Genomic DNA, 26,530 nt, shown 5'->3' with positions numbered 1-26,530 from the left:
TAAATTAACTAATATCTCTACTAAGTAACCATTTTATCGAAATGAAATAGCATGATTAATGAATATATAAATATGAAAAATATATCGATGGACCCGTGCTCATCTCTAATTTGGAACCAAACAAAATCATCTGTAGCAATTAGGGCTGAGGAATGGAACTTTGTTGTCTGGGGGCGGAACTAGTAAGTTTAAATTTCCTCATGAAATATATTGCATACATTTAAAATACAAAAATATTAAAGAGAGTTGCCTCTTAATTTGAAAATAAAAATAATTTGATATCATAGTGTAGAGAACTATCAAGTGCCATCCCTGAAAACGGTTCTAATAACTAGTTCCGGTTCCGGTACCAAAGAACCAATGGCAACTGGAACAAAATATAAACATATGTATGCAGATTGTAGGTTAAATTGTTTTATAATAACAAATGCAGGAAGTTTTCAATTAAGATGAGTAACCTGCTAAATTTTGCTCTGCGTCAGGGAGTCAGTTCAATTAAGAGGCTTAGTCTTCAGAGTTTTAGACTGGCAGTTCCGCCTATTGTTACTAAATCGCCGGTTAGTTCTACGGTGAAGAGGTTCTCCCAAACAGCTCCATTTGATGTGAACACCAGTGTACCCAAGGATATAATCCTCTTCAAATATGAGAACCCGCGCTTTTACCACATGCTGAACTTTTTCGGAATATGCCAGTTTGTGTTTTGGACTTATCTATCGCACTTCGCTTTTACGACACTAAAGGATGCTCCTGTGGTTGAGAAACCCGGAGAGGATTTAAAATGGTTTCAGCGCATAAATCTGGGCGATAATAAATACAGAAATGGCATTACAGCCTGCAGTTTTCTGATAGGTGAGAAAGTACTATACTTATGTTCCGTTCTTCTATCTGAAACTCGATGACCTTTTTAGGATATGGAATTCTGTTTGCTGTATGGATGTTTACCCTCCGTTCTGTGCGTTTTCTCATATTGAGAAAGGGAGGTCAAAGCGTTTCCTTTGTGACATATGGTCCTTTCAACCGAAATCGTATCATGACTGTGCCTTTAAAGTGTGTTTCCGCAGAAGAATCACGAAACTTAGCTAGGGTGCAGTTACCCATTAAGGTGAAAGGCAAGACATTGTACTATGTGTTGGATATGAGAGGCGAGTTCAGGAATCCCCAACTGTTCGATTATACGGCGGGCTTGAAGCGCCGTCTTTAAAGACTTAGGTGTGTTATTTTGTAACTTATTATTTGTAAATAAAGATATACACTAATTAAAATTTAACTTCGGCTTAGTAAATGGGTTCCGGTTTCTGGGTGAGAAGCAGTCCAAAGCGTTTCTTAATGGTGATCCTTTGACGGGAGTACTTGTCCTCCGGCGAAAAGCGTGCTGGATGAGCAGACAAAGTTGGACGTCCATCCTCAGTGCGTTTCTACGAAATAAAAAATTAGTACTTGCTAAGGTCAGAACATATAGCTTTAGATTAACTTACCTTCAGGGTGTAGACGCGGTCTCCGTTTTCATTGATTGTGTACATTAGATACATTTTGGAAGTTTCTTAAGTTTTTCTTGTGTTAAAAGACGCAGTAAATAAAACACGTGTGGCGTGCGTTGCAGTATTACCGTACTATGAAAAATAAAGAGCTAAATATTCCTGACGGATTTATTCGATATGAACTTAGTGGAGTTCCTAACCATGACATCAAACTTAGCTAGACACTAAATCCTATTGATTTTATCCCGCCTCTAATTAAATACTATTTGGGCGGACTATTGTAAACAATGTCAAATAAAGTGGATAAACTGCACAAACAGGCTTTACGGGAGCATCAGAATCGTATAAAACCGGGAGAATGCATGAAATATATACGAATGATTATAGATGCCGGTTTTCTGGGCATTCCCGTGGGTCAGGAGATGCTCCAACTATTGAATGGCACCGACTTGAAATATGAAATTAGGAGTTTGCCTGTAAGCTTTTGCATTTTGTGGGAACGCAATGTTGGACAGCAGACCATTGCTTTGGAAAACAGTCCTACCGGCCTAGACGAAGCCTGGAAACAGGAAAATCAAGTGGTCCAATGGCTTTCTGAATTCAATTTCCAAAAGGCCGTTAAGGATCAAAGTCTTGTTTGTTTGGGACCCCGGCTACAGGCCTCATTTCCGGATTGTCAATACACAGTGGCATTACCAAAAGTGCGACACGGCAAGCACAGCAGTTCAGTCGGCCAGGATGCTTTGATAGAGATGCAGTTGCTTCAGGAGCTTCATATAGAGCAAATGAATCGTCCCGAAAGTCATGATCTGGTGGCAATGCTCAAGCGTTACACAAAAGCCATAGCTGAAGCACCATACAAAAAACAACGAAACGAAACGCTGAATTGCTTTAAAAAGTATCTGGCCAACGATAAGAAACAGTGCGTACGAGTAGATCAGGGAAATGGATACGGACGTCTCTGGCAGCAGCATCTAAATCGATTGCCATTGGTCACTTTAGAGGTGGCCGAGTCAATCATAGCCCAGTATCCCTGCCCCAAGAAACTTGTTGAACATTTTTCCAATGACCCTACAGCTGTGCAAAGTCTTTCCGACTTAAAGATAAAACGATGCAATGGACCTCTACCTCTTCACACAGAACGACGTATCGGAAACGTTCTCAGTAACAAACTCTATACGCTCTATAACGCTAAGGATCCAAATACTCTAATTTAGTTTATAAAATCTAAAATCATCACAATAAAAAGTTAAAATCGCATTAATTCCTTAAAATAAATAATTTGTTAGCTTAAGAATCAGCTCATATATTAGCTTCCTAAATTTTGTACAATTAGAGTTAAACCTTAAAGTTAGAGCTAAATATTTTACATTATTCTTTCCATCATATAAGGTATAATTTAAAAATCACAATGTTCCTATACACATAACTATGAATTCAATTAATTGTTTCTTGCACACCTGAAGAATTGATAATATGTCTGGTCGAAAGCCAGAGCTCTGTGAACATTGGATTGGGAGATGATGGTGAGCGTGCAGAAGTGACCTTGGCCGATGAAAAACTTCAGTCCAGGCTTTACAGCGTGGCCAAAATACGTGTGAATCCCAGGCAGGCGGAGACTATGGTTTGTCCGAGGCCCCAGATCATAGCGTATATGGGCGACATGGGCAGACTAGAGGCGCGATGCACGAATGCGATGACAGCACTGCTAATGATTCCACTCGAAGCTGGCGACAAAAATCCCATGACCAAAATCAGAATCGAGAAGAATCGCCCGAATTTATGTTTCCGGAGCGTTACAAAGGCCACAACGGCGGCGCAGGTGTGAATAAAAATGGAGGAGAACAGAGCCCACAGAAAGACATGGTACCACATTTCGCGAAAGGTATTCAGACGAGCCTGTGACCGTAGGCCCATCACATCTGCGATGGTGTCCAGTTCATCAGTGTCGTACCCCTCGGAAAACATGGTGAAAAACATTGTCTAACGTAAGTTCACGTGGGTCACCTAATTACTAGTTGCTAATTATTGCTTTTCTGTTTCTCAGAGTTGGTCAGTTGAGTTTCCAGCCGCATGTCTTTGGTGGATTCCTTCTTTATATGTTACAGCAGTAATTCATCGATCTGAAAAAATACATTTCTATCAGAATTGACCTTTTGGCATTTATTTGTACTCACGCCTACACATGTGTGCTATAGACCACACCCACAACACATTGGTCTTACTGCTTAGCCGAAATTAAATTCTAGTCCTTCTTAGTTTATTGTTCCTATATATCATGGCTTTATCTTCCGGGTATAACTATATTTTACCAATTGTTTGCTTTATTTTTAATTCGGTCAACAATCGATTGCACTTTTGTCACCGCACTCTATTTGCCATTTACTGGCGGCAGTGATACCTTAATTTGGCTTAAATTTCAATTTATTGCTGTTGTGTAGCCATAACAACAAATTTTGATCAAAACAAAGAACTTTTAATGAATTTAATTAAATTTTTTAGTGTTTTGTCTGTGATTTACTATATCAACGAGAGTGGAACAATTTGGGAATGGACCAGTTCTGATAAGCAGTCAGCTGTGACTCACTTGGGAACTAGCTCTAGATGATGATGCGACTAAAGGAAATTATTTTCTAACAAATTTTATATAAAATAACCTTTTATAAAAAAGTAAAAACTTTGTAAATGCACCAAGGATTAACAAAAAAAAAAATTGCCTTAAATTTTATCAAGTTAAACTTACTTATCGTTATCGAAGTATCGTTGTCGAAGAACCAGTTCGTCAAGAACCATCTTAGCACAAGTGACAACTCTGAAACCAATCCATAAACAAAAAAATTTTGTGTAAACTAAAAACAAAAGCGGAAATTGAATAGTCACTTTTTAGTATTTAATTTGGCCCCTTATGATTTGTTAAGTTTCTGTTTTTGGAGAATGGGATGCTGATAGAGCCCTAAACAGGAGTAAGTCATCCTCCTGCTATGACACATTTCTTCCGAGTCGGACCTACATACATATGTATGTGTGTACATATGTATATGTATGTAACTGCATTCAGATATGTACATATATGTTGTACCCATGTATCTTACGCACTCTCGTCTATATATATGTATATGAATTTATAAATGATGAATATACATATGTGTGCACCGACAATCTGAGAATCGGTTATAACTAAAGCCTCCAATTGAAGTAAACACATATGTATACGATTTATATTTTTAACCAGCATATGCTTGCGAACAGCGATTAATTAAAAGCCCCCCATTGCAGACTTCATATACTTTGAGCCCCACAAAAACCAACGACGCATTTAATCAATGTTCTCCAACGGATTGCCGTGCAATCTGTCGTTTCCGAGCTGTCTCAGTGTTCCAAAAGACGAGATCGGTAATGAAGAGCTCCTGCCATCCAATATGGGGACCCGCGAGCCTGTTATACTCAATGTCTACGATATGGTATGAATATATCTATTCGAATTCTCCGGTTCTATCTTATAGCTACGTTGTGTTTGAATTTGCAGTACTGGATCAACGAGTACACCACCTCAATTGGCCTTGGCGTATTCCACTCCGGCGTAGAAGCCTTTGGCACCGAATTCGCCTACGGCGGACATCCATTTCCCTTTACAGGGGTCTTTGAGATCTCGCCGCGGGATCACGACGAACTTGGCGATCAATTTCAGTTCAGGCAGAGCATCCAAATAGGCTGCACCGACTTTACGTACGAGGAGGTTCGTCGTATCGTCGAGGAGCTAGGCAATCAGTTCCGGGGCGACAGGTACCATCTCATGAACAACAATTGCAACCACTTCTCGGGTTCATTAACTCAGGTGAGATGTGGGGCTTGGTGTAACCTGTAGAGATTAGAAAACTTTCCAATTATACATTAAATATTGTGATGGGTGGATCCAAAACTTAAGAGATATGAAAAAAAAATTTCGGGTGTGCTGATTAATGAATCACTGAATGTCAGATACCGTGAGTTGCAACCCAAATATTCCGCTATGAATCACCTTAATAAGTGTAAAGTTATTGGATTCATATATAGAAGGGCTTGGAATTAAAATGATGACCTTTGAATTTTATTGAATTATTGAACATTTAGTACAAATGGAAACAAAATGTGAACTTTGAAACCCGATGAACATACTTAAAATGCAATAGTTTTAATTTACTCAACGATAGGCAACTGGACTATATCCGCAATACTATTTAATCTTTTTAGATACTTTGCGGCCAAGAAATACCCAGCTGGGTCAATCGTTTAGCGCATTTCAGCTCCTGTGTGCCATTTTTACAAAGATGTTTGCCAAAGTAAGTGAACCTAAATTAAATAGAAGTTGGATTATTTATTGAATCCCCTTTTTTTTAGAGAATGGCTCACACCGAATGCCTTGCAGCAGAGCATAACCACAATACAAGAACGCGAAGACTCCGACAACAGTCCCCTTTGAGACGTTACCTGACCGAGAATATGTCACTTGGCTACACACAAGCGATCATAGTCCACATCCAATTGCAGTCCTAAGACCAACATTGTTAAGTTACACAGAGCGAAATGCCGAGTTACTCACGTCACATCAATTTCCAAGCCAACAACGCCCCCAAACAAAAAGCAACAACTATTATTAATAGACTTAAATTAGGCGATATACATACTTACATAGAACATACATACCTACATAGAAACATACTTATACATACATGCGAAGTGACTAAATTATTGGCTATTGTAATTTGTATTTGTAATATGACTATTCAGAATTAAGATATTATTAAGTGGCCGGTAAATTTAAGTAGCAGGCGCCGTACAGCAGCAGTGTCATTTATAGAATTTTAAATTAACTACGAAGACATCGAGAAATCATCATTAGGTACTTGCTAAAATTGTACTAACAATACCGCAAACATATTGATGAACGATATCAAAATGTTGCCCAATTTACTTGTTTACTTTTTGTCAGAGGTGGGAATTTTGTTTTTTTTAAATTCCCACCAAGCATCTGAAGCTCGATTATTGAGATGATTTCCTGGTTGATTTCGTTTACACCATTATACAGAGTTCATAAGCCGCATGTCTATCAAAACACCAAAATGATCTGTTATCAATAAATATATGTACTTGACATTCTGATATTTACACATGCATAAATACTATTATTAAACATTTTTAAAGACAAATATATTTTGATCGAAAACATTTGGCTGGGTTTCATTTATGAAGAAGGGGAATGAGCATATCAAGAGTTACTAAAGTTTTCAATTTTAGTGACTTAATTCGTTTTTTTAAATTAATACATAACATATATATTCTTAATATCATCTTATTTATTTATAAATTAACCCTTATGAAAAGAACATTATTCTGGTATAACTTTGTATTTTATTTTTGTATGTTATAACCCTCTAGATTAGATTTATCAATTGGAAATAAGTTAACTTTTGTTTTGTAGTTTTGAACTTGATTACGATTAAGATAAATATATAAATTAGGTTTAGCTATGTACATTGGGATCTTTTGGGAGATTACCAAACTCAAACTAGACTGGATACATTATTGTAGAGGCCAACTGCTGACAACTCGTCAAGATCGATGTCGTTTGGCGGAAGACTTGGATGGGGCCAGTTTCTTGGATTTCTGGGATTAGGATGGGGCGGAATAATGGCCTGAAAGGTTTGTGACTGTAGTGCCCTATAGTTGATCGCACCCACATAGTCTCCACCCTGCCTTATAGGACTATTTGGTTGGGGAATCCTCTCAACGTATAGATCTTCATTGCGATAGAAATTCGAATTTGGTGCATAGCCGGAGTGGATCCTTCTCTGCGGATTTTGCGGGATCGGTGGTCGGTGGGGTAGCTCATGAAAGTAAGCGTCTTTGGGTATATGTCTCTCGGGCAGGCCAAACTGGGCAGTATTCCTGTGTGGAATACTGTAAGTGGGCGAGGGATTCGAGGATGTGGCCTCTATGTGCTGAAAGTTATTATTTAAGCGGGATTGTGATCTTGCCGCAATCACATTGGCTGTCTGTGAATCCTGCCGATTAGAATCGATGGTATTTTGCAGTTGGGCCACCATATCCCGAACCTGACCGGCATTCGGCTTTTTCAAGCACTTGATCTCACTGTTTCGGATCTCTACCTTGCTTATATTTTCATTGCCATTCTGCCTGATTTCCGTTTCTTCAGCATACTCCATAATGGGATTAGAGTAAAACAGATTCGACATGGCGGGGTAATTGTCTTCAAGGCACAATGGTTGTCGTTTCATCAGGTTGGAGATACCAGCTGCCTCACTGGCTTGTTCCTTGTAGAGCAACTTATCGCCTCCAATCCTCTCGGCACTTTCGTTGACAGCCTCCTCTTTTCCCATATCCGCGAAGGAGGCATCTTTTCTCAAAGCTTTTATTACTGAGTTCAGCATGTTTTCTCCTCTTCCAATCCGTTGGTAGTACTTATGATAGTCTGGCTGTGGATTACTGCCCGTGGGGGATGCCTCCCAGTCCCAACTGTTGGAGTTCTGGGAAGGATTCGAGGTCTCACTGGAGTTTGGGTAGCGCCGCATAACGTTGGTGTACTCATCGAAGTTGGGGCTATTGACGCTCTCTTTATCCTCACGAAGTTGGACGGACTCAGCCCTGGGATGGGGTTTATAGGGTGGCGATAAGGATGAAAGCTGGTGCTTGACGTCTTTTTCGCTGTCTCTTTCCATGATTAATGTTGTTTTCTCTAAAAGAACTCCCAGTCTTTCAGAAACTTTGAGGAAATCCAGCTTGAGTTCATCCAGCTTCGAGTGCTCTAGTTGTTGTACTTCTTCTTCTGGTTCTGCATCATCTTGCACTTCTTCCTCTCCCCCATCTTCTTCCTCCTCCTCTTCCCCAGCTTCATTTGAATCTTCATCGCTGTCACTCTCAAGCTGAACCTCCGCTGATCGGTGTACTATAGCTTCCACTGCCTGATCCTCAAGTAGATCCACACTTCGGGAATTGGTAAGCCTACTAGCCTCGTGGTTGTTTTCCAAGAGCTCTAGACTGCGACACCTAGATAGGGTCCTTTCGATCCTTGAGTTTCTGTTCTGCTGATCAAAGGTGGATCGCATTGGTTCTCCTCTTCTTAAGAACTCACTAAGGTGCTGCCTCTTGCTCTCGCATCTCAATCTGTCCTCGATCATCGTTCTTGTAAGCTGTTCAATCTGATCGTTCGTTTTTATGGCCAATGCCTGCACTTTGTGACCTAAACGCTCCTTTGTCTTGTGGACATACTTTTTCAAGCTCTTTCGATTGCAGTTTAGTTTGTTTTCAATATGCCGGAAGAAGGGACCGCAATAGCAGGTGTTGCCTACGCTTACTGGACCTTTGTGAATGTGACCTGCCAAATCCAGAAAGTATTGTTCACCCGGTTTTAGTGGCTCTTTGGGTAGAGTCTCCAGTTTTGGTGAAGGAAATGCTCGCGGATCGGGAAAGTAATGACAGCCATAAGGTGACCAGTTAATGCCCTTGTCCACCACATCCCTATCACGATCTCTGTCTTTGTCTGATCTGCTGCCACCTTCCTTAGGTTTCTCCTTGCGGTTTCGTATCTTCTTCGGTGTATTTAGGATTTCAATTATTTCGCGATAGTTTTTCCTAATTGCTATGTGCATGGGACAGTCACCTTGGGCGTTCTTAATGCCCAGACGAGCATCCGCTTCCAGCAGTATTCTCGTAAGTTTCCTACGACCCATGGCGCATGTGATGTGCAACGCGGTGTCACCGTTTAGATTGGTTTTATTAGGATCGCAAAGGGCGGAAAGCAGGATACGGGTTACCCCAGCATGTCCATATCTGCAGGCGGTGTGAAGTGGAGTATCGCCGTACTAAAAAATGATGTTGTTGAACATAGTTATATTTTAAAAAATTCATCCCACTCACATTGTTTTGGACGTCGGGATCAGCGCCGGCCAAGAGTAGTTCTCTGGAGCTCTGATTGTGTCCATTTTGGGCTGCCAAGTGAAGGGCGGACAACCCTTCGTTATTGGCTATACTCAGAGCACTATTGTGTAGGGCTTCGATAGTCTGGTGGACCACCTTCGCCCTACCTTTGTTCTTATCCTTATCCTTGTCTTTGTCTTTTTGACCTTTTCCTGGTTTTCCAACCCCCGAGGAAGTGGGTGGTGTCGGGGGTGTACAGATCAGTTTCACACAGCGACTGAACCCTCGACTGGCGGCTTCGTGGAGCGGTGTATTACCCTGCAAGGATTCTCTGGCCAAACGGTCTGCATTGCTAAACAGGAGACCCTCCACCCGTCGGTCATCACCTGCGGCTACCGCCTCATGCAACGAGGTCCAATTGCTGGAATCGGGCTAAAATGGGGAATTGCGGTTAAACTTCTTTGATTTAATTGTACAAACTTACCCCGGAGATGGCATTTGGAAGGGCTTCCTGTTTGGTAATGCGGGAGGATCCATGCTGCATTGTCTAAAAAAATGTGTAAATATTTTAGTATTTGACTTTTAATAGAGTAAATCACTTAAATTTATTATTAAATTAAGTTTGGTTAATACTGACTTAGAATTATTGACATTAATCAAATAATAACAGGTCCCAAAGAATCCAGGAGTAAACCATTTAAAACCAGTCAAATTCTGGACTAGACAAGTCTTTTACACTTAAAGCAATTTTTCTGATTGGCAACGATTTAACGATTTAGTTTTAAAGATTATACAAATTCGAGCAATTGAAAACTACCTTGAAAATACTGAATCTAGTTTGGCGCCTAATGTTATTTTTAGTTTAATATTTTCTCATGAAAAGTTAGTCAATAATTTTTATTTAGATTTTCGTAATCAAAGTATGTAAATACATTCGCATGAATCATTATTATAATGGATAAAAGATAAACTTGACCTAGGGTCATATGAATATAAATTTGATCTTTGATCTTATATTTTTTTAGCTGTGTATGCGCATGTGTGTGAGCCTCAGGTAATGGCGTACCACGTAGTAATTGCAATTACAAACACAAGGGGGAGTTGACAATAAACCGTTTAAGCCACAGGTTTGAAAGTTTAAAAACATCTTTTGATCATCGGATATATATCTTTCCTTTGAGCTCAGAAAATAAAAATATATGGTTTCTTGCGTATTAAAGACGATCACAGCAAATTCCTAGGCCTAAAAACCAGGTTTGGACTCCGCCTTGGTCTTCATGATTTTCAACTTACTTTTCACTAATTTCAATTTCTGATTTCGCGCCGTTATTTATACATTATTATTCGCCACTTTCACGTATTTACACATGTTTTTTTCAAATCTTTTTCAATGACCGATTTTGAACTATTTTGCGAAAACTTAGTGGAACGCCCAGAGTTAATTTGGCTTCAAGCCAGGCCTAAAAAGAGACTAAAAGAAAGCCAATCGCAGGCCAAATTGGCAACAGGTTTCGGTCAGGGTTGCCGTATTTTTGACAGTAATCGTCCCTTTCGATAGTTGGTATATCATCTTTAACAAAGTGTGTTCACACTGAAGTGGACAAGCAATTTTGTTTGTCATCGGCAATTTTCATACAACTTTTCTAATTGTTTTAAATAAGAACTAAAAATGGCTTTGGCTGAAATCTGCAAGATATCCAATGCTCCATACATGAAACCTACTGCCTGGTCGTCGGCGGATGTGGAGGACGACCTGAAGGGTCTAACCTGCAACTTTGCCAATCCCTACACACTGGCTGCTCCGCCATTTGAGAACGTAAGTTTATATTCTGATTTCTTTATGGATTTTTGCATAAACTTGTTTCTTTTCCAGCCCGTTCACAACCTTAATCAGATCCAGGCAAATGCTGACAAGACCGGCATCAAAATCGATTTCGATCACGGTACCACAACGCTGGGCTTCAAGTTCAAGGGCGGCGTTCTCCTGGCTGTGGATTCCCGAGCCACTGGTGGATCATACATTGGTTCCCAGTCAATGAAGAAGATCGTGGAGATTAACCAGTTCATGTTGGGAACTTTAGCCGGCGGAGCAGCTGATTGTGTATACTGGGACAGGGTCCTTTCAAAGGAGTGCCGTCTGCACGAGCTGCGCAACAAGGAACGTATTTCAGTTGCTGCTGCCAGCAAGATAATGGCTAACATTGCCCACGAATACAAGGGCATGGGTCTGAGTATGGGCATGATGTTGGCTGGTTACGATAAACGTGGGCCTGGCCTCTACTACGTGGACTCTGAGGGATCACGCACGCCTGGTAATCTGTTTTCCGTTGGCAGTGGCTCGCTGTATGCCTACGGAGTACTCGACTCCGGCTATCACTGGGATCTGGAGGACGAAGAGGCCCAGGAGCTGGGACGTAGGGCCATCTACCATGCCACCTTCAGGGATGCCTACTCCGGTGGCATCATTCGTGTGTATCACATTAAAGAAGATGGCTGGGTGAACATCTCAAACACCGACTGCATGGAGCTGCACTACAAGTACAAGGAGCAGCAGCAGACAGCTAAGTAGACTTTGGATTAAGGGAATATAAGATATTCAGTCGATCGAAAAGTTTGTATTTCTTGGAATAAATAAACATGGTAGATACTAAGTTTCCTGATTTTCTTTTCTGCTGGGAATATGTTTATGCTCATCGTTTAGCTTGAAAATAATTCGTATGCTAAGTTGAATGCGTAGGGATTAGCTCTATTCCTTTTCCTTCCTTTGCTGGGAGATCATATGCAGGGTTTCCTTGTGTCGCACTTCCGCACGCTTTTGTTTGAAAGTGCGCTTCCCTCCCTTGGCTTCAACTCGCTTTCTTCGCAGGACACCGCGTTCCATCGCTTTTCGGAGTTCCTGCTCGGCATCCAAGTGCGTGGGTATGTGAATTTGCCGGATCATACGATTCCGCACCATGAAGTGGTCAAATGGATGTTGGCCTCCATTGCGATCAATGAACACTACATTAGAGAGTTCGCAGGTCATGTGCCCATCCGCGATATCAATGATGCCGGCCACTGAAGTCTCGTTGTGCAGATCGATGAGCACAGAGTGTCCCTGCAGCATCACGGGCCAGCAGTTCAAGGTGTTCGACACCAAATACTTTTCCCGCGAACTGAACTGCTGCATTTTTCCTTGCTAGTTAAAAACTTAATTTTCCTACATCGAAGCAGAGCTGCCAACTTTCTACAATTTTAATCATAGATTTTCATAAAAAGTATTTTTATTTAAAATTTACACATACGTGAAGTGTACTTTTATAAACTAAATTTAGATGATGGATAGTAAATAAAGTGGGATAGATCTCATAATCTCTTAATTTACACAAAATTATTCATTAACAATGTCATTAGGTACACTTCGAATTCAGATCTTACATATACGAAACATTGAAGAATGTAACTTAAATGGCCGTTCCTCGTTCAAGGTTCTGTTTAATCTCGGCCGTGTGCTCGCTATAGAATCTGTCCAGTTTCTTGTTGAACTTGGAATTTCTTTCGTTGATGAAGTCCACATCTGCATCGTCGTTGTAAATCCTCCTGCGGGAGTACTTCTTGCGGCGTTCGATTTGTTGTTCCAGATCATTGACCATTTTGTCAATAGCACCTGGAGTGTCCTTCGTCCTCGAATGCAAAGTGGTGTGTGCACCGCCATAGAAGGCCTCGCCTAGTTCCTCTTTTTGTTTTTCGTATTTCTCCATATCGCGGGCTGGCATGCTCTTGACCAATCTGTTGTATTGCCTTGCTGTTTGAGCTTCATATGTGGAAAATCCTAAATCTGGATTGTCTTTGCGTTTCTTCTTTTTCTCGATGCGATCAGCATCTACAGCTGAGACCTCCAATAGCTTCAGGCGTTCATAATCTTTGCCAGCCGCCTTTGCCTCTAATCGCGCTTTGTCATCTGCTAGGATCCATTCCGCCTGGCGCTTTCGGGCCTCCCAATTCTTGGGAAGCTTCTTGCGAGCATCCTCCGCCACCACTTCCTGGTGGTTGTCTGTCCGCGCTTCTTGACGTTTTTTGTGTAGTTCCAGCAGTCGGGCCTTACGATCAGCCAACTTCTCCGAAGCCGTTTTAGTCGCCTCCATTTTTTATTTGTTTAGAAAATTTGATATCTGCCAGAAATTGTGGATTTACGTTGTATATCTTTCTTTGTTTTTCTTTGACCTGACTTTTTTCTTTCGACCGCGTTGGCAGCTCTATTTAAATCAGCTGTTTAGCAGAAGTGGCCACTCTTGTATAAATATCGACTACAATTTTTACTCAAAAAGCAATAAAAATTACGAAGTTAATCAGATATCTATCACCTAATTAATATATAAAAAGGTATATTAAAATGAATACAAATAAGTAATTTATTAATTAATTTTATCACCATTAAAAAGGGCCATTTTTTGATAAAATAATCTGCCTACCTTTCGTCACTATTCAAACTTCCCGTCTGTTACACCTATTTGTTACATACTGTGCTATGGCAATTTGAAAACGCGCTAGTGTATTTTAAACTTCATGTGCTGTTTACCTCAACACGTGCGGGATTTTTTGTTTATATTTTACTCGTGGTTTTTTCGTTTAAAACCAGCCGCAAAATGAAGTTTTCATACAAAGTAAGTTTTGTCATGATTTTAACTTAAAATATTCAATATCTGTTGTTGCAGTTCTCTAACCTGCTTGGGACAATATATCGCAATGGAAATTTGGTCTTCACGCCGGATGGAAATTCGGTTATCAGTCCTGTTGGCAATAGAATAACGGTGTACGATTTAAAAAAGTAAGTTAAAAACAATTATACGACGATCTTTTAAATATATCCGATTGACTCACAGCAACAAATCGCGCACCTTGTCCTTGGAATCAAGATATAACTATACGAACCTGGCTCTTTCGCCAGATGGAAGTCTTCTGATAGCAGTGAATGAAAAAGGAGAGGCACAACTCATCAGCATGATGTCATGTACAGTAATTCATCGGCATAAGTTCCAGACGGGTGTTCAGTGCATTTGCTTCAGTCCAAATGGCGCATTCTTTGCAGTGGCTGTCCAGAACGTAGTACTTATATTCTGTTCTCCGGGTGAGATTACTGGGGAGTACAATCCATTCGTTCTGAGGAGAAGATTCCTCGGTGGCTACGACGATGTCACATGGCTGGACTGGTCCTCGGATTCCAGGTTCCTAGCCATCGGTTGCCGAGATAGTTCCACCAAAATCTGCGCCATCAACTATACGAAGAACTTCCGGACTTATAACCTAAGTGGTCATACGGATGCCATTGTGGCCTGCTTCTTTGAATCGAACAGTTTGCACTTGAATACCATAAGTCGAAATGGTCAACTGTGTTTGTGGGAATGCAGTATGGCTCCTTCGGATTTGGAGGACGCAGAGAGACCTGCGATTGCTCCTCCTCAGACAAAGAGGGAGAAAAAGGCTGAACCCGAAAATGAGTCCGAAGATGACGTTGAAAATGTGGTGGAAACGGAGGCTGTGAAGGAGGAGGGTTCCAAAGGAGCCGAAGATGTCAACGAAGTAAAAGATGAGGGTGAGAGAAAGGGTCATCCTTTCTTTTACAAGAAAATTACTCGGCATTACTTGGCCGATGAGCCGCGCAAGGAGCAACGGGATGTTCAACTGACCGCAGCCAATTACAACACTCGCACTAAGGTTCTTGTTGTGGCATTTAGTTCCGGAGCCTTCTACCTCTACGAACTGCCGGACGTCAACATGATTCATTCGCTGAGCATCTCCGACTATCCCATTTCGGCAGCCCTCTTCAACTGCACTGGCGACTGGGTGGCATTGGCTTCCAGGGAGATTGGGCAACTTTTGGTATGGGAGTGGCAGAGCGAGCAGTACATTATGAAGCAGCAAGGACACAGCAGTGAGATGACCTGCATTGCATATTCTTCCGATGGTCAGTTTATTGCCACTGGTGGCGAGGACTCAAAAGTGAAGCTGTGGAACACACAGAGCAGCTTCTGTTTTGTCACGTTCAGCGAGCATACAAGTGGAGTAACTGGGATACAGTTTAGTAGGAACAAGAAATTTTTAGTCAGCAGCTCACTAGATGGCACAGTACGCGCTTTTGACGTAAATAGGTTTGTTTTATTCAGTCCTTAAATTAACTACTACTATAATACTAATCTTTTTTTTTATTTATTTTCAGATACCGAAACTTTAGAACTTTTACCTCACCAAATCCTGTACAGTTTTCTTGCGTAGCTGTGGATTACTCTGGAGAGTTGGTTGTAGCTGGTGGGCAGGATGTTTATGACATATTCCTGTGGTCGGTAAAGACGGGCAAGCTGCTGGAAATCATAAGCGGCCATGAGGGACCTGTGGTTTCCCTGGCATTCTCTCCGGTAGCTACTTCTTCAACTCTGGTGTCTGGTTCTTGGGACAAAACTGTCAAGATTTGGAACTGCCTTGAGAGCAACAGCGAGCATGAATCTATTGATGCTGTTTCAGATGTAACTAATGTGACTTTCAGTCCCAGCGGTGAAGAGGTAAGTGCCTTTGTCTTGTTTTTTATTTCTTTTTTAATTGTTTTACCGTTTAGATTGCCGTGGCCACTCTGAGTGGTAATATAACCATTTTCGACATCAAATCTGCCAGCCAAGTTAGTGCCATAGAGGGGCGTAATGATTTAAGCGGAGGACGACTGGAAACCGATATAATAACAGCCAAAAAGAATGCCCAGGCCAAGTAAGAAGCTTTATTTGACCCTAAGGAATTCATAATTTAACTGAAATTCTTGTTAGTTATTTCTCCACCATTGAGTACTCCGCGGATGGAGAGTGCATACTGGCTGCTGGTAAGTCGGCAAACATCTGCATATACCATGTCAGAGAGGCTATACTTCTGAAGAAATTCGAAATCACCCAAAACCACAGCTTAGATGGTCTTAATGTAAGTGTTTACAAAGTCAAAGATAAACATTTGTACTTTAACTTATTATTTTCTTTACAGGACTTCATAAGTCGTAAGCACTTAAGTGAATTTGGTAACATGGCACTGGTGGAAGAACGTGAAGAGTTAGAGGGAGGAAAGGTAGCGATTAGATTGCCGGGAGTACGTAGCGGAGACATGTCCTCCAGGCGATTCCAGCAAGAGGTTAGAGTGTTCTCCGTGAAGTTCTCACCCACGGGTCAGGCATTTGCAGCTGCAGGAACTGAAGGACTCTGCATTTATGCCTTGGATAAGGGTAGGCCTAAATCATTTTTCAATACAATGGTATTAAATTAAATTATTTTTATGAATAGGCGTTGTCTTTGATCCCTTTGACCTATCGCTGGAAGTCACGCCGAAAGCGGTCCACGAGTCGCTTAAAAAGCAAAACTACACCAAGGCGCTGGTCATGTCCCTGAAGCTAAACGAGCCCAATTTGATTGCCCTAGTGCTGGAGCGAGTGCCGTATAAGGACAGTGAGTAAAATGCTAAATCGCCTGCTGCATTTAGGGGCCAGTCCTTGTCAGTTTGGACAACCTTCAGCCCTGCCGCGACTAAAAATAGCGGCGACACACTCCGGCGGAGAGGCGGTCGCCTTTTGCCCTGACTCCGTTCTCCGATCGAATGTGCAAATTTGCACTTTTGCTGTGTTAATAAACAGTTTCAAGGTCCTCGCCCCAGCGCTTACCTTGGTTAATAACCCCTTCCAATACCACTTGCATAGGAACTATTATACTACATGCAAATGGCTGGCCATAAAGAGTTCTGCCAGCACGTGTCTGCATTGCATGCATACTGAGTCCTTGCTCCTTTCCCTCTTTTTAGTCGAATTGGTTTGTGCGGATCTGTCGCCGGAGTTTGCCCAGCGACTGTTGCAACAATTGGCCCGCCATCTCCAGTCAACACCGCACATTGAATTCTATTTGCAATGGAGCTGTTGTCTACTGACCAAACACGGTAATCAGGATGGAGTCTTTCAGCACACAGGTCTGCTGGCCCTGCACGAGGTGCTCTCGAGGAAGTACGAAATGCTCAATAAGATGTAAGTAATAATTCTTTTGCCAAATAAACAAGTCTAACTGAATCCTTATTATTTTTTAGCTGCGATTATAACAAATATACTTTGAGAGTGCTTTTGGACAGAGCAGATAAGTTGGAGCAGGAAAATGAGGGGAAAGCAACTGTTGTAGAAGAAGATAGCGATGAGGAAATGCTACTTATCAGGTCAAAAGATGACGAGAATGGTCAATCGCAGTTTACCGATGAGGAGGAGAGTGACAGCGGATCTGAAGAAGAGGATTAGGAGTTAATCATCCTCGTGTTAATGCTGTTACAAAAATGAACTATTAGTTTGTTTGATAGATGTACGCGCCTTGTCTTTTATTAAGAATAAATTTAAAGCTTTTCGATAACATTATTAGAGTGTTCACTGAACTACGAGTAGCTGAGTGAACAACATAACTTAAAAGATGGAAAGAATATAGATATTTATATAAACTTAACTTGGTATAGCAGTTACATACAATCCTAGATAAATATATGCATGTAATATATATATAGTAGTGATGTAATGTATTTACATTGTGTCTGTATTTTCATATCAAATATAAACTCGATTTAGCTTAACAAATATATATAATATGTTTATATTTTCAAAAATTCTGCCTGATGTGCGCGGTTTGAACTACAGGTCAATTTTTTTTTAGTATTAGATGTAAAAGCCACAGCTCTAATGTTTGCATTAAAATGCGCTATAATGGATAAATAATTCTAAATATGTAAAAATCTCTAAAAGCATTCACGGTTCGTTTCATTATTTACAATCCAAATATCCTTAGAGGCCATTGTGTTATTATTATCTCCGTAAAGCACCAATTCCATGTCTTGGCTGATTTGCTTAAGCCTAATACAAAAGTTCAATTAAAATCGTTTGCCAGAAAATGATTAATGCGTGTTGCTCGCAGTTGTTCAGATAGAGAGTCTATACTTTGAAAGTAGGGACTACTCTTTCGATTGTGAGTATTGTCACTAGCACAGTGATATACATTTCTTCAATATCCGGTGTATATAAGACAAGAACTAAATCAAAATTTTGGTAAATCGATGTGGGATTTATGATTAATGCCTAGATTAGCTGAAGCTTTTTACTTTTTAACCCTGTGGGGAAGTGCGTGGTGTCCGAAAGAGACATATGTACGTAAAATTCTTTGTTTGTAGCATAGATTTAAAATAATATAGGGGAGGTATTGATATCGTTCAAGACAAGATCGGATTTGTACAAAGCAAATACTGAAATGAACAATACATTCTCCGTGTGAGCAAATAGTCCATAACTAAGCTATATACTCAGTACATTCGATGTACCCGATCTCTAGGTGTACTAATACCCACGCACGCACTTATTTAGGTAACAGTAGACTTTCCTTGTGGTTTCTTGTACTTCGATGACAGAGAGCGAGTATTGTGTGGCTAGCTCTCCTTGCATATTCTTAATATCCAAAGACTTGGTGTCTCTGTCATTGCACTTGGGCTCTAAGTCCAGTCCAGTTATAGTTCCATCATCATCAGATTCGCATTTCTTTGACTTTTTAACGGAGTCCAGACATATGTAGTCTGGAGCTCCCCAAATCCTAGGACGACTTCATCAGTAGAATCGGCCAGTACAGAAGCACGAAAACGAAAAACAGGATAGGGAATACGGCGCGGGATACCTTGTCAATCTCCCGCCACATAATCTTCTCCACACCAGTATCCGTATCCGTCCAGGCTACGGAAAGCAGACTTTGTCGTCTTGCTGGCTTTGGCGGTCCACCATTTCCCTGGAGCGAAGTCTACGGATAAGATGCATCAAATTATAGATACATATTTTTAAAATTTTTGTTTTTGAATATTTTTGAAAGCTGTACACCTTACTAGACCCGTTCAATTGCAAATTCTGATGTGCGGACATGACAGGTGCAGTGGTTCACCCCGCATATCAGTAGTTTAATAGCTTACCTGGCCCGGCGTCGTGGGCGTCTGGGTGGCTTTACGCGACCGCACAGCTCCTCCTTCCCAACTGGCCACCGTCGCACACTGACCCTTCTCCATGTTACTGATGCGCTACGCGAATCGAATTGAAATCGGAACGACAAGAAGGTGGTATTATTTATTAAAACGATATCCCCACAGCTGCCTTACCATGGGCAGTACCTTGGGTATTCGGTTCACCTGGTACTGGTACTGCACGTCCAGCACTTTCACCACCACGAACTCGGCCAGAGCGGCGAACACGGACAGCATGCAACCGGCCATCCATAGATCCAGGGCCTGAAACGAGAAATCTTTTAGTTCGAATTTTTCCTTTTTGGGGAACTTGCACCTCAAAATTCTATGTAATTTCTAAAAAATCTTTGATTTTGTGTAATTTAAAGAACTACTTATCACTCACCTTGACATAGGCCACTGGTGGAATGTCGGCGCCCGTGAACATGGTCACCAGAGTTAGCATACATGTCACCAGCAGTGTTACACGTCCCGGAATGGCGTCCAGTCCAAGCCAGAAACTGAACCACGAGAGCATTACCACCAGTGAGGAGGGGGCAAAGGTTTGGATGAGGTGGTGGCCAATCTGGCGTTCAAAGCGGAAGTACACGGTGAGCCGGGAGAAGTTTCCCACCTTCTCCGGCATATAGCCGTCGCTCTCCTCCAGTTCCAACGGCTGACCCAGATTATACTGCAGCAGCTTTAGTTCTGGATTGAGTGTTACGCCGGAATCTGACCAGCGCAGCTTCACCTTTTGGTTGTTCGACGAGACTTCAGGAAGAACACGAATAAAATAAGTCTGAAGGTATAGTGTTAGAAACCACTTACAGCTCTCGATATAGATGGGACACACTTGAATGTCCATGGGATACAGCTGGAACTCCATCTGGCAGGCGATGATCGCGTGCATCCGGGCCGCATAGCGCACCGTCTTGTTCTTGTAGAGCGTCACCGACGTGAACTTGTGGGTCAGTGTCGCTATTTCTACAACGAAAAGACATCGAGAAGACGTTGCAGAGATGCGGAACAAATGGGTTTTGATTAGAACTATGGCATTGGCATCGTTAGACTCAATTCTTTGCTCATTTCGGTGGTGGTTCAGTGGTTAGGTGGACCAATTGGTGGTGCCGTGATCGTGATCACCTTATGTCTAGGTTCAAGCGCGATATTCTACTGACGACGAATGGTTCTTGTTTTGAATGGGTTTGGGAAACTATACATTTACTTTTTTAAGGTGATTTCAAAAATAATTTTATTGTATTAATAATAAGAACTTAACAATCCTAATGGCTTGAATAATATAGGAAATTAAAATATTTTTTAAAATAAAAATTGTTCTGTGTTGTGATGTTAAACAAATCGTGACAACCAAAAATTCAAACTGTTTAATAAATTTTAATCTTTTTACCTGTGTTGTTAAACACAAATCATGACAAGGAATATAAATATAAAGCTTTACCGATTCGGAATCGATTTTTGTTCTGTAAATGTTGACAATGGCAACCAAAAATGGAAAAAAACCAAATTGCCAACGGGTGCACACGTGATTCCAAGGTGAGATCTTATCAGAACTCCGGGTGCAACTGCAAATTTTCATTTTCGGATTTCGAGCGTGGGGGAGGGTCAGGGAAGGTTGGAGTTTTAGGGGTGGCACTACGGTGGATTGGAGTGTCCTGTTTTGACCATGGCATTGAAACCGGAATGGATTTCGTGCGTATAATGAGGTCCGCAAGTGGGCGGGTCTGGTATTGGGTGGGGAAATTAAAAAAAAAAAAATAAAGGAAAAACTTAAATGTACATTGGGTTTTCCATGGGATGTATGGATATATATATACACACAAAGAACTATATGGCACGAGAGAATTCATTCAAATCAGCCCATTACGTAGTCGGTATACATAGATAGATTTCGAAGAATGTTGAATATACAGGATACATTGGATGGAAGTTATGCGCTGATATTGATATTGATACTGAAACTGAAACTGATTTTCGATTTCGATGGATTTTGGCAATAAAACACAAAAGTGGCAAACACAGATCTAGAGTCATTTTTGATATACTTATATCTTTGTCTAGATGAAAGTTTTTCGAATCTCTTTCACCCTTATTGCGTAGCAGGGAAGTTGACGCAACATATGGACTTCCGTATCCTATGCAGAATTGTTAGTTCGGGAATTGTTTGTTAGTCGGTGGATTATTAACCGATGGATTAGGAAAAAAACAAATAAACAAAGGAAAACAAAGTAATTCGTTACTATATACAAACGGCCCAGACTTAGAAAGTTTTTTTTTTTTAATTAGACACATAAGGTGATGAGCTCAGCTGGACAAAGTGCAAGAGAATCCCGGATCCAAGATACATAGATACGTAAAATACACATCGACACATTGACTACTCAAACATGAAGCTTAAACTACATACATATAATATAATATATCTAAATATAGGACTTAATTTGGGAATTGGAGGACGTACCGGCAATTTTGGAATTGAGAAAATACGGATCCGGCTGCCAAAAATTCTCAAAGACCTCTGGAAGCAGCGTCACATAGTCATCACCCTCCTCGAATATGTCGTCTGGTATCTCCAGACGTGACTCCAGCCAGCGCTGATGTATAAACATGTCTACTCTGAAAATGTACACAGTATTGCTATATGCTCCATTACGATCTCTACGATTGAGCTCTCTCCAGATATACTGAGCTACTTACCTAAAGTCCATATCCTCTACATTAATTGAGTTAATATCTACAACGAATATGCTAAAGTCTACTATCACTGGTGAGCCCTTCTTCGAGGGCGGTCGTATCTCTGCAATAAATCAAGTGCGATGATCTCTGGTTAGCCGACGTTTGGTGTGAACATTTTATTCGCAAAATAGCTTTACGATTCCGTGCCTCCCATCTAAATCAGGCAAAAAATTTCGTGCGCGAATTCATTTTAAAAGGCGGGAAGGGAGTCTCCGTCTGGACTTCCAAAAAGAAAAAGAGAAAATAAAATGTAACCCCCGAGTTCCCTACAAGTTCAGGGGCAGCCTACGGTTTTAATGCGTATTACACAACCGGCGAAAATCGATAGAAATAAAGGTGTTGATTAGCTCCAGCAATTGCCTCAAATGAAGAGAACACGCCTCTGGGTAATTTTGGTAAATTATTCATACCTCTTGCAGGTGGCTTCTGGCCAACAAATGCAGCTATTGCATAAGTTGAATGTTAGCATTTCGATTTTATTGAATCAATGGGAATCCAGTTAGGTTATAAACTTTCCAAAACTTGTTATTCTCAAATCTCACTAATTGCCTTTACAATATTTTTAATTAGATAGCCATCTGCTTGTTTTCAATATACATATATTTTAGATTTATTATTTAACATTCCCCAGTCAGGTATTGTTTGGGTAATTTATGGTCAAGTTTGGGTTTAGTGAACTCTAGTAATTATAGGTTAAATTAAACTTTTATAAGCTTAAACCAGAACAAGGGTAAATAATATATGTAAAAAGGACTTGGGGTGTATTTTAAGCTAGTGAAGCATGCAGGTTAAGCCGAATAAAGGGTTTCCGTTTAGCATGAAACTATTTACGGAATAATGGCACTTTAATGTCAGGTCTCTCCTTTAGATCTTCTGATTACACAAATTCTTCGGTAATTCTGGCAGCCAATTGACGCCGGTAAATGTTATTTTGATTTTAATCGATCGTAATGCCGGATGACGTCAAAAGCTCCAACTGGGAGACTGAGCAAAAGGAGACCCCTAGCCCGTAAACCGTAACCCTAACCCAGTATGCCATAGACGGAGGCCCTGAAATTCGCCGCGTCACGAAATGAGCAGAGAGAAAGAGCAGGAAAAAAAAAGAAAATCAAACAGTGGAAAGGAAGAAAATAGTGAAGGAAAAACCCGAACACGCATATCCATATCCATGGTTGGCGGTTTCATGGTGCAAACAAATCAGAAATCACAAAAAATAGAGGGGGGTAATCCGTGGCAATTAAAAACAAAAGGAGACCGCATCGAAAAGGACACCTCCGAGAAGTACGATTTACAGACCATAACAATTGTATTGAATGGGTTTGTGGGGCTGCTTCTTGGTATTAGGTGGTAAAGCTATAGGAGGTTGTATAGTTAAACTTACCCTTGACATAATTAGGCGGAAGAACTACTCGCGGCTTGGCTGTGTAGTTCATGTGGGCTTCCGTGGCTTCGCTCAGCCTGCAAAATGAGCAGCACAAAACAAAAGGGGAAATTCAAATGCAGTTCTTTTTTCTTTAGTAAGTAGGGGGTTACCCCCTTTTTCAATGGTTTGGGTTCTGCTTGATGTCTGCCACATGCAACTGTAGCAAACTTTGTCAATTTAAGTCTGAATTTGAAATTAACTTCCTTCGTGCTGGCCGGAGCTTCGATTCGATTCTGTTCAGCTGAGTTCGGTTCTGTTCCGCTGTTTAACCTCCTGGCAGGCGAATAATAATATTAGTTTCCTCCATACCAATCCATAGCCGTATATGCCGTGCAGGATTCTCATTTGACTGTGATCCAATTGACCTTGCTATCGGTACATATTTCGAATCGAAACCAGAAAACCGAACCTAACTGAACTGAACTGAAACGATTTTTGCATTTGGCAATACGAAGGTTCCCCTTGAACTGGAAAACGATTCTGGGTCTGGGATAAGTTTTTGGGGGTTGGAGTTTGGGGGTTGCACTTGGAGTCTTTAGCTCCAGATGGCCATATAATGGGGGATCAGAATCGGAATGAGTAACTTGAGCTTACCACATCAGTATGAATCCCAGTCCAAACGATATGAATGCGTTTGTGTTGAATTTGTCGAGCATGATGTTGGGGCGACGGCACGGGAAAGGATTTGTAACACACAGACCTCAAATCATCTCACTTTACACCGACGTGGGAATTTCATAATTCGGTTTCTGTAACACAATATTTTCGATCATTTGCATTTGGTTTTGGCCTTTGCTTATTTTGTATGTTTTATTTTCCTTCGCTTTCTGTACTTTGGTCTTACATTTTGTTTATGATTTCGTTTATTTTTGCTCTCTGTTGTTTTTTATTCTTTTATTTTTTTTTTTTGGGCGATCTATCACTTTTTATACACGCCACGAACACTAAACAAAAGATATATGTAAATATAAAGGGAGAGAGAGAGAGCAGAGATCGTATTCAGAAATTAGTCCTGGCTTAGGGTTATCGTTATCCGCAAGGTTTTGCCTCCGGCTCGGCTGCTGTTCGGAACTCGAATAAACAAGAGCCGAGAAAGTGTGCTCATCTAGATACGAGTATCTGTATCCGCATCTGTGATATGTAGATTCTACACCCGATTGTGTGGGCGTACGATTTTGGTTTGCCGCCGTAAAATGATATTTACAGTGGGAACTCTTCGGCTGGAAATCACGAAGTTTTATTCATCACGACTTATCCAGCTCCTAAGAACTAAGAAACATTTTAAGGAGCTTCTAAATTAATTTGAAATTATAGCTTAAAAGGTAAAACTGCACTAAAAACTGTGGTTATTAATGTTATTTATAATCGGTTCGTGGGTCGATAGAAGGTTTCAAGCTAGAGAATTCCCACTGTAGTTTTGGACGCGGAAGGGGTCGGAAGGAGCTGGAGCTTCGCCGGCGGTCAAGGCATGGCATAATAGTAATGTACTGGTAATTGCCCCGGCACAGGGCACACAGCACACTTCTCGCCAAGATTCAATTGAATCGCGTGCCAATTTTACTTAAGTCGCTGAACAGACAGACAGCTTTTACGGTGGACGGTGTAACAGCTCAATCTATGCGACTATTTATGCGACCGATATCTGGTAGATATCTGCTTCTATACAAATAACCGGGGAGGTGGATTGGATAGATAGATCGAGGGTTTCAATTACAGGCTTCCTGGGCAGCAGCAGCAGTAGCAGTAGCAGAAGCACACACATAATTGCCTGGACATCCACTTCCTATAAATTACTTTCTACGGCTGACATTGGCAATGGCAATGGGTATTTTCGCGCAAATTAAAAATTCCACTTCCAGATCTGCCAGCGCTCAAGCGACCACATATATATATATTTCTTATATATAGTATATAAATGCGGCTGTATGCAGATCGTGAGATGAACCGTATCCGGCTAAGCCCGGTCTCATCAAGTGGTGTGGGCACACACAGATATGGATCTTGTGGACAGGAATGCCTAAATCACTCACACCATATGTCACATAACGTTAATCTCACAGATACTTTTTTCTAAAGATTCCCGCTGAATGAATGATGGGCTTCACTTTGATTGAAAACACGCACTAAGTCAGATGACAGATTAAATAAAATCCATTAATATTCATGCGGAGGATCCTGCCGGGGCGGCTATGTTCAAAAGATCCAACTTGGATTAATATTAATGGATTTTTAAATGCGTCCTAGAATATGCCGCCGCATTTTGTTATATAAATCGAGGATTTTCGATACCCAGCAATTACAATAATTATGTAGTTAGTGGTATTTATTAATGCTCCATCGGGGGATCCATTTCCGAAAAAATAACGTCCCAAAATTACGCGACTTTAACGCCCGCCTCACGCGAACTCCGCAGTACACCCATCATATATCCCAGGCCGTATTATTCAAATATATGTGTATATATATATGATATTATATAGGGAATTACCGCGCTACGGGAACGACGCGCGCCCGAATCCGTTCGCCTTCGCTCAGGAACTGAACTGAACCGAACTCAACGGAACTGAGCTGTGAAAATACGCGAATTTCTTGGCCGCTCGCCTTGCCAACTTTAATACGATATACGAAAAAAAAATCCCCCAACGTTCTGCGGAGGCTCAGGCACGACAACCAACTGTAACGGGTTTCCACTTACAATGATGGGAGTTGGGCTCGGTGCTCGGAATCAGCATTGGCATGGGTATTCGTGGTGCCTGGAAGGACGATTGCATGGGCACCACAACCTACGGTTTGCTCGCAAATTGGTGTTGGGTTCCCTGGAAGTGTGTTTGGGATTTTCTAATCCCCATAACCCCCAACCCCCATACGAGAATGATCAAATGAATGGGCTGTTTCCAATAACTGTCACATATCCATCTGCCAGTTTATGGCTAATTTATTAAAGGTCTTTGGTATATGG

General features: G+C 41.1%; 11 protein-coding genes across 17 annotated transcripts; 5 read left to right on the top strand and 6 right to left on the bottom strand.

The window, feature by feature from the left end:
- Window positions 1-353: 353 nt before the first annotated feature.
- LOC108113249 (transmembrane protein 223) lies at window positions 354-1,267 on the top strand. The gene is made up of 2 exons (XM_017223796.1): window positions 354-849; window positions 909-1,267. The coding sequence occupies exons 1-2, from the start codon at window positions 450-452 to the stop codon at window positions 1,199-1,201; spliced, it is 693 nt and encodes a 230-aa protein (XP_017079285.1). The 5' UTR covers window positions 354-449; the 3' UTR covers window positions 1,202-1,267.
- Window positions 1,213-1,621, bottom strand: LOC108113251 (H/ACA ribonucleoprotein complex subunit 3). The gene is made up of 2 exons (XM_017223799.1): window positions 1,476-1,621; window positions 1,213-1,415 (listed from the first exon to the last, which is right to left on the bottom strand). The coding sequence occupies exons 1-2, from the start codon at window positions 1,527-1,529 to the stop codon at window positions 1,275-1,277; spliced, it is 195 nt and encodes a 64-aa protein (XP_017079288.1). The 5' UTR covers window positions 1,530-1,621; the 3' UTR covers window positions 1,213-1,274.
- An 85-nt stretch (window positions 1,622-1,706) lies between these two features.
- LOC108113248 (crossover junction endonuclease EME1) lies at window positions 1,707-2,743 on the top strand. The gene has a single exon (XM_017223795.1). It carries the CDS (start codon window positions 1,766-1,768, stop codon window positions 2,693-2,695), a length of 930 nt encoding a protein of 309 aa, XP_017079284.1. The 5' UTR covers window positions 1,707-1,765; the 3' UTR covers window positions 2,696-2,743.
- LOC108113250 (transmembrane protein 170B) lies at window positions 2,743-4,017 on the bottom strand. Of its 2 annotated transcripts, none has more exons than XM_017223797.1 (2): window positions 3,656-4,017; window positions 2,743-3,601 (listed from the first exon to the last, which is right to left on the bottom strand). In XM_017223797.1, the coding sequence occupies exon 2, from the start codon at window positions 3,456-3,458 to the stop codon at window positions 3,054-3,056; it is 405 nt and encodes a 134-aa protein (XP_017079286.1). In that variant the 5' UTR covers window positions 3,459-3,601; window positions 3,656-4,017; the 3' UTR covers window positions 2,743-3,053. The 2 variants fall into 2 exon arrangements, with proteins under 2 accessions (XP_017079286.1, XP_017079287.1); XM_017223798.1 differs by having other exon boundaries at window positions 3,662-4,017.
- Window positions 4,018-4,260: 243 nt separating this feature from the next.
- Window positions 4,261-6,609, top strand: LOC108112774 (deubiquitinase DESI2). Its single transcript, XM_017223043.2, has 5 exons — window positions 4,261-4,441; window positions 4,755-4,939; window positions 5,005-5,313; window positions 5,709-5,797; window positions 5,856-6,609. The coding sequence occupies exons 2-5, from the start codon at window positions 4,802-4,804 to the stop codon at window positions 5,935-5,937; spliced, it is 618 nt and encodes a 205-aa protein (XP_017078532.1). The 5' UTR covers window positions 4,261-4,441; window positions 4,755-4,801; the 3' UTR covers window positions 5,938-6,609.
- A 162-nt stretch (window positions 6,610-6,771) lies between these two features.
- LOC108112770 lies at window positions 6,772-10,845 on the bottom strand. 2 transcript variants are annotated; one of them, XM_017223033.2, is made up of 4 exons: window positions 10,686-10,845; window positions 9,877-9,939; window positions 9,393-9,824; window positions 6,772-9,337 (listed from the first exon to the last, which is right to left on the bottom strand). In XM_017223033.2, exons 2-4 carry the CDS (start codon window positions 9,934-9,936, stop codon window positions 7,019-7,021), a joined length of 2,811 nt encoding a protein of 936 aa, XP_017078522.1. In that variant the 5' UTR covers window positions 9,937-9,939; window positions 10,686-10,845; the 3' UTR covers window positions 6,772-7,018. The 2 variants fall into 2 exon arrangements, with proteins under 2 accessions (XP_017078522.1, XP_017078523.1); XM_017223034.2 differs by lacking the exon at window positions 10,686-10,845 and having other exon boundaries at window positions 9,877-9,957.
- Window positions 10,846-10,957: 112 nt separating this feature from the next.
- On the top strand, window positions 10,958-12,043 carry LOC108112772 (proteasome subunit beta type-5). Its single transcript, XM_017223040.2, has 2 exons — window positions 10,958-11,208; window positions 11,266-12,043. Exons 1-2 carry the CDS (start codon window positions 11,062-11,064, stop codon window positions 11,959-11,961), a joined length of 843 nt encoding a protein of 280 aa, XP_017078529.1. The 5' UTR covers window positions 10,958-11,061; the 3' UTR covers window positions 11,962-12,043.
- LOC108112775 lies at window positions 11,988-12,622 on the bottom strand. Its single transcript, XM_017223044.1, has one exon. The coding sequence runs from the start codon at window positions 12,559-12,561 to the stop codon at window positions 12,139-12,141; it is 423 nt and encodes a 140-aa protein (XP_017078533.1). The 5' UTR covers window positions 12,562-12,622; the 3' UTR covers window positions 11,988-12,138.
- Window positions 12,623-12,637: 15 nt separating this feature from the next.
- On the bottom strand, window positions 12,638-13,627 carry LOC108112773 (pre-mRNA-splicing factor Syf2). Its single transcript, XM_017223042.1, has one exon. The coding sequence runs from the start codon at window positions 13,514-13,516 to the stop codon at window positions 12,836-12,838; it is 681 nt and encodes a 226-aa protein (XP_017078531.1). The 5' UTR covers window positions 13,517-13,627; the 3' UTR covers window positions 12,638-12,835.
- Window positions 13,628-13,914: 287 nt separating this feature from the next.
- Window positions 13,915-17,782, top strand: LOC108112769 (periodic tryptophan protein 2 homolog). The gene is made up of 10 exons (XM_017223032.1): window positions 13,915-14,035; window positions 14,087-14,199; window positions 14,255-15,520; window positions 15,589-15,928; window positions 15,982-16,127; window positions 16,184-16,331; window positions 16,392-16,626; window positions 16,685-16,846; window positions 17,196-17,412; window positions 17,472-17,782. Exons 1-10 carry the CDS (start codon window positions 14,018-14,020, stop codon window positions 17,671-17,673), a joined length of 2,847 nt encoding a protein of 948 aa, XP_017078521.1. The 5' UTR covers window positions 13,915-14,017; the 3' UTR covers window positions 17,674-17,782.
- A 258-nt stretch (window positions 17,783-18,040) lies between these two features.
- Window positions 18,041-26,168, bottom strand: LOC108112771 (glycine receptor subunit alpha-2). Of its 5 annotated transcripts, XM_041819767.1 has the most exons (12): window positions 26,060-26,167; window positions 24,416-24,515; window positions 24,166-24,320; window positions 23,530-23,606; window positions 22,110-22,209; window positions 21,874-22,028; window positions 21,458-21,547; window positions 20,223-20,378; window positions 19,801-20,165; window positions 19,551-19,679; window positions 19,368-19,472; window positions 18,041-19,201 (listed from the first exon to the last, which is right to left on the bottom strand). In XM_041819767.1, exons 3-12 carry the CDS (start codon window positions 24,225-24,227, stop codon window positions 19,001-19,003), a joined length of 1,440 nt encoding a protein of 479 aa, XP_041675701.1. In that variant the 5' UTR covers window positions 24,228-24,320; window positions 24,416-24,515; window positions 26,060-26,167; the 3' UTR covers window positions 18,041-19,000. The 5 variants fall into 5 exon arrangements, with proteins under 5 accessions (XP_041675701.1, XP_017078525.1, XP_017078526.1 ...); XM_017223036.2 differs by lacking the exon at window positions 24,416-24,515 and having other exon boundaries at window positions 26,060-26,168; XM_017223037.2 differs by lacking the exon at window positions 26,060-26,167 and having other exon boundaries at window positions 19,563-19,679; window positions 24,416-24,622.
- Between the last annotated feature and the right edge of the window lie 362 nt (window positions 26,169-26,530).

Source organism: Drosophila eugracilis, unplaced genomic scaffold, assembly GCF_018153835.1.
Source record: "Drosophila eugracilis isolate 14026-0451.02 unplaced genomic scaffold, ASM1815383v1 contig_90, whole genome shotgun sequence".
NCBI classification, from domain to species: Eukaryota; Metazoa; Arthropoda; class Insecta; order Diptera; family Drosophilidae; genus Drosophila; species Drosophila eugracilis.
Note: the sequence above shows the minus strand (reverse complement) of the source record. Positions and strands in the feature narration are given on the sequence as shown.

Excerpts from the sequence above, each read along its gene's own strand:
- LOC108112773 (XM_017223042.1), bottom strand. The coding sequence starts at position 13,516 with ATGGAGGCGACTAAAACGGCTTCGGAGAAGTTGGCTGATCGTAAGGCC.
- LOC108112775 (XM_017223044.1), bottom strand. The coding sequence starts at position 12,561 with ATGCAGCAGTTCAGTTCGCGGGAAAAGTATTTGGTGTCGAACACCTTG.
- LOC108112770 (XM_017223033.2), bottom strand. The coding sequence starts at position 9,936 with ATGCAGCATGGATCCTCCCGCATTACCAAACAGGAAGCCCTTCCAAAT. Across the intron at positions 9,825-9,876 it reads TTCCAAATGCCATCTCCGGG|CCCGATTCCAGCAATTGGAC; the intron begins GTAAGTTTGTAC and ends TCCCCATTTTAG. Across the intron at positions 9,338-9,392 it reads ATCCCGACGTCCAAAACAAT|TACGGCGATACTCCACTTCA; the intron begins GTGAGTGGGATG and ends ATCATTTTTTAG.
- LOC108112771 (XM_017223036.2), bottom strand. The coding sequence starts at position 24,227 with ATGCTCGACAAATTCAACACAAACGCATTCATATCGTTTGGACTGGGA. Across the intron at positions 19,680-19,800 it reads CACCAGTGGCCTATGTCAAG|GCCCTGGATCTATGGATGGC; the intron begins GTGAGTGATAAG and ends TTCTCGTTTCAG. Across the intron at positions 19,202-19,367 it reads CGCCCACGACGCCGGGCCAG|ACTTCGCTCCAGGGAAATGG; the intron begins GTAAGCTATTAA and ends TCTTATCCGTAG.
- LOC108112769 (XM_017223032.1), top strand. Across the intron at positions 15,521-15,588 it reads CGCGCTTTTGACGTAAATAG|ATACCGAAACTTTAGAACTT; the intron begins GTTTGTTTTATT and ends ATTTATTTTCAG. Across the intron at positions 15,929-15,981 it reads TCAGTCCCAGCGGTGAAGAG|ATTGCCGTGGCCACTCTGAG; the intron begins GTAAGTGCCTTT and ends TTTACCGTTTAG.
- LOC108113251 (XM_017223799.1), bottom strand. The coding sequence starts at position 1,529 with ATGTATCTAATGTACACAATCAATGAAAACGGAGACCGCGTCTACACC. Across the intron at positions 1,416-1,475 it reads ACCGCGTCTACACCCTGAAG|AAACGCACTGAGGATGGACG; the intron begins GTAAGTTAATCT and ends TTTATTTCGTAG.
- LOC108112774 (XM_017223043.2), top strand. The coding sequence starts at position 4,802 with ATGTTCTCCAACGGATTGCCGTGCAATCTGTCGTTTCCGAGCTGTCTC. Across the intron at positions 4,940-5,004 it reads TACTCAATGTCTACGATATG|TACTGGATCAACGAGTACAC; the intron begins GTATGAATATAT and ends TTGAATTTGCAG. Across the intron at positions 5,314-5,708 it reads TCTCGGGTTCATTAACTCAG|ATACTTTGCGGCCAAGAAAT; the intron begins GTGAGATGTGGG and ends TAATCTTTTTAG.
- LOC108113249 (XM_017223796.1), top strand. The coding sequence starts at position 450 with ATGAGTAACCTGCTAAATTTTGCTCTGCGTCAGGGAGTCAGTTCAATT. Across the intron at positions 850-908 it reads AGCCTGCAGTTTTCTGATAG|GATATGGAATTCTGTTTGCT; the intron begins GTGAGAAAGTAC and ends TGACCTTTTTAG.
- LOC108112772 (XM_017223040.2), top strand. The coding sequence starts at position 11,062 with ATGGCTTTGGCTGAAATCTGCAAGATATCCAATGCTCCATACATGAAA. Across the intron at positions 11,209-11,265 it reads CTGCTCCGCCATTTGAGAAC|CCCGTTCACAACCTTAATCA; the intron begins GTAAGTTTATAT and ends TTTCTTTTCCAG.
- LOC108113250 (XM_017223797.1), bottom strand. The coding sequence starts at position 3,458 with ATGTTTTTCACCATGTTTTCCGAGGGGTACGACACTGATGAACTGGAC.
- LOC108113248 (XM_017223795.1), top strand. The coding sequence starts at position 1,766 with ATGTCAAATAAAGTGGATAAACTGCACAAACAGGCTTTACGGGAGCAT.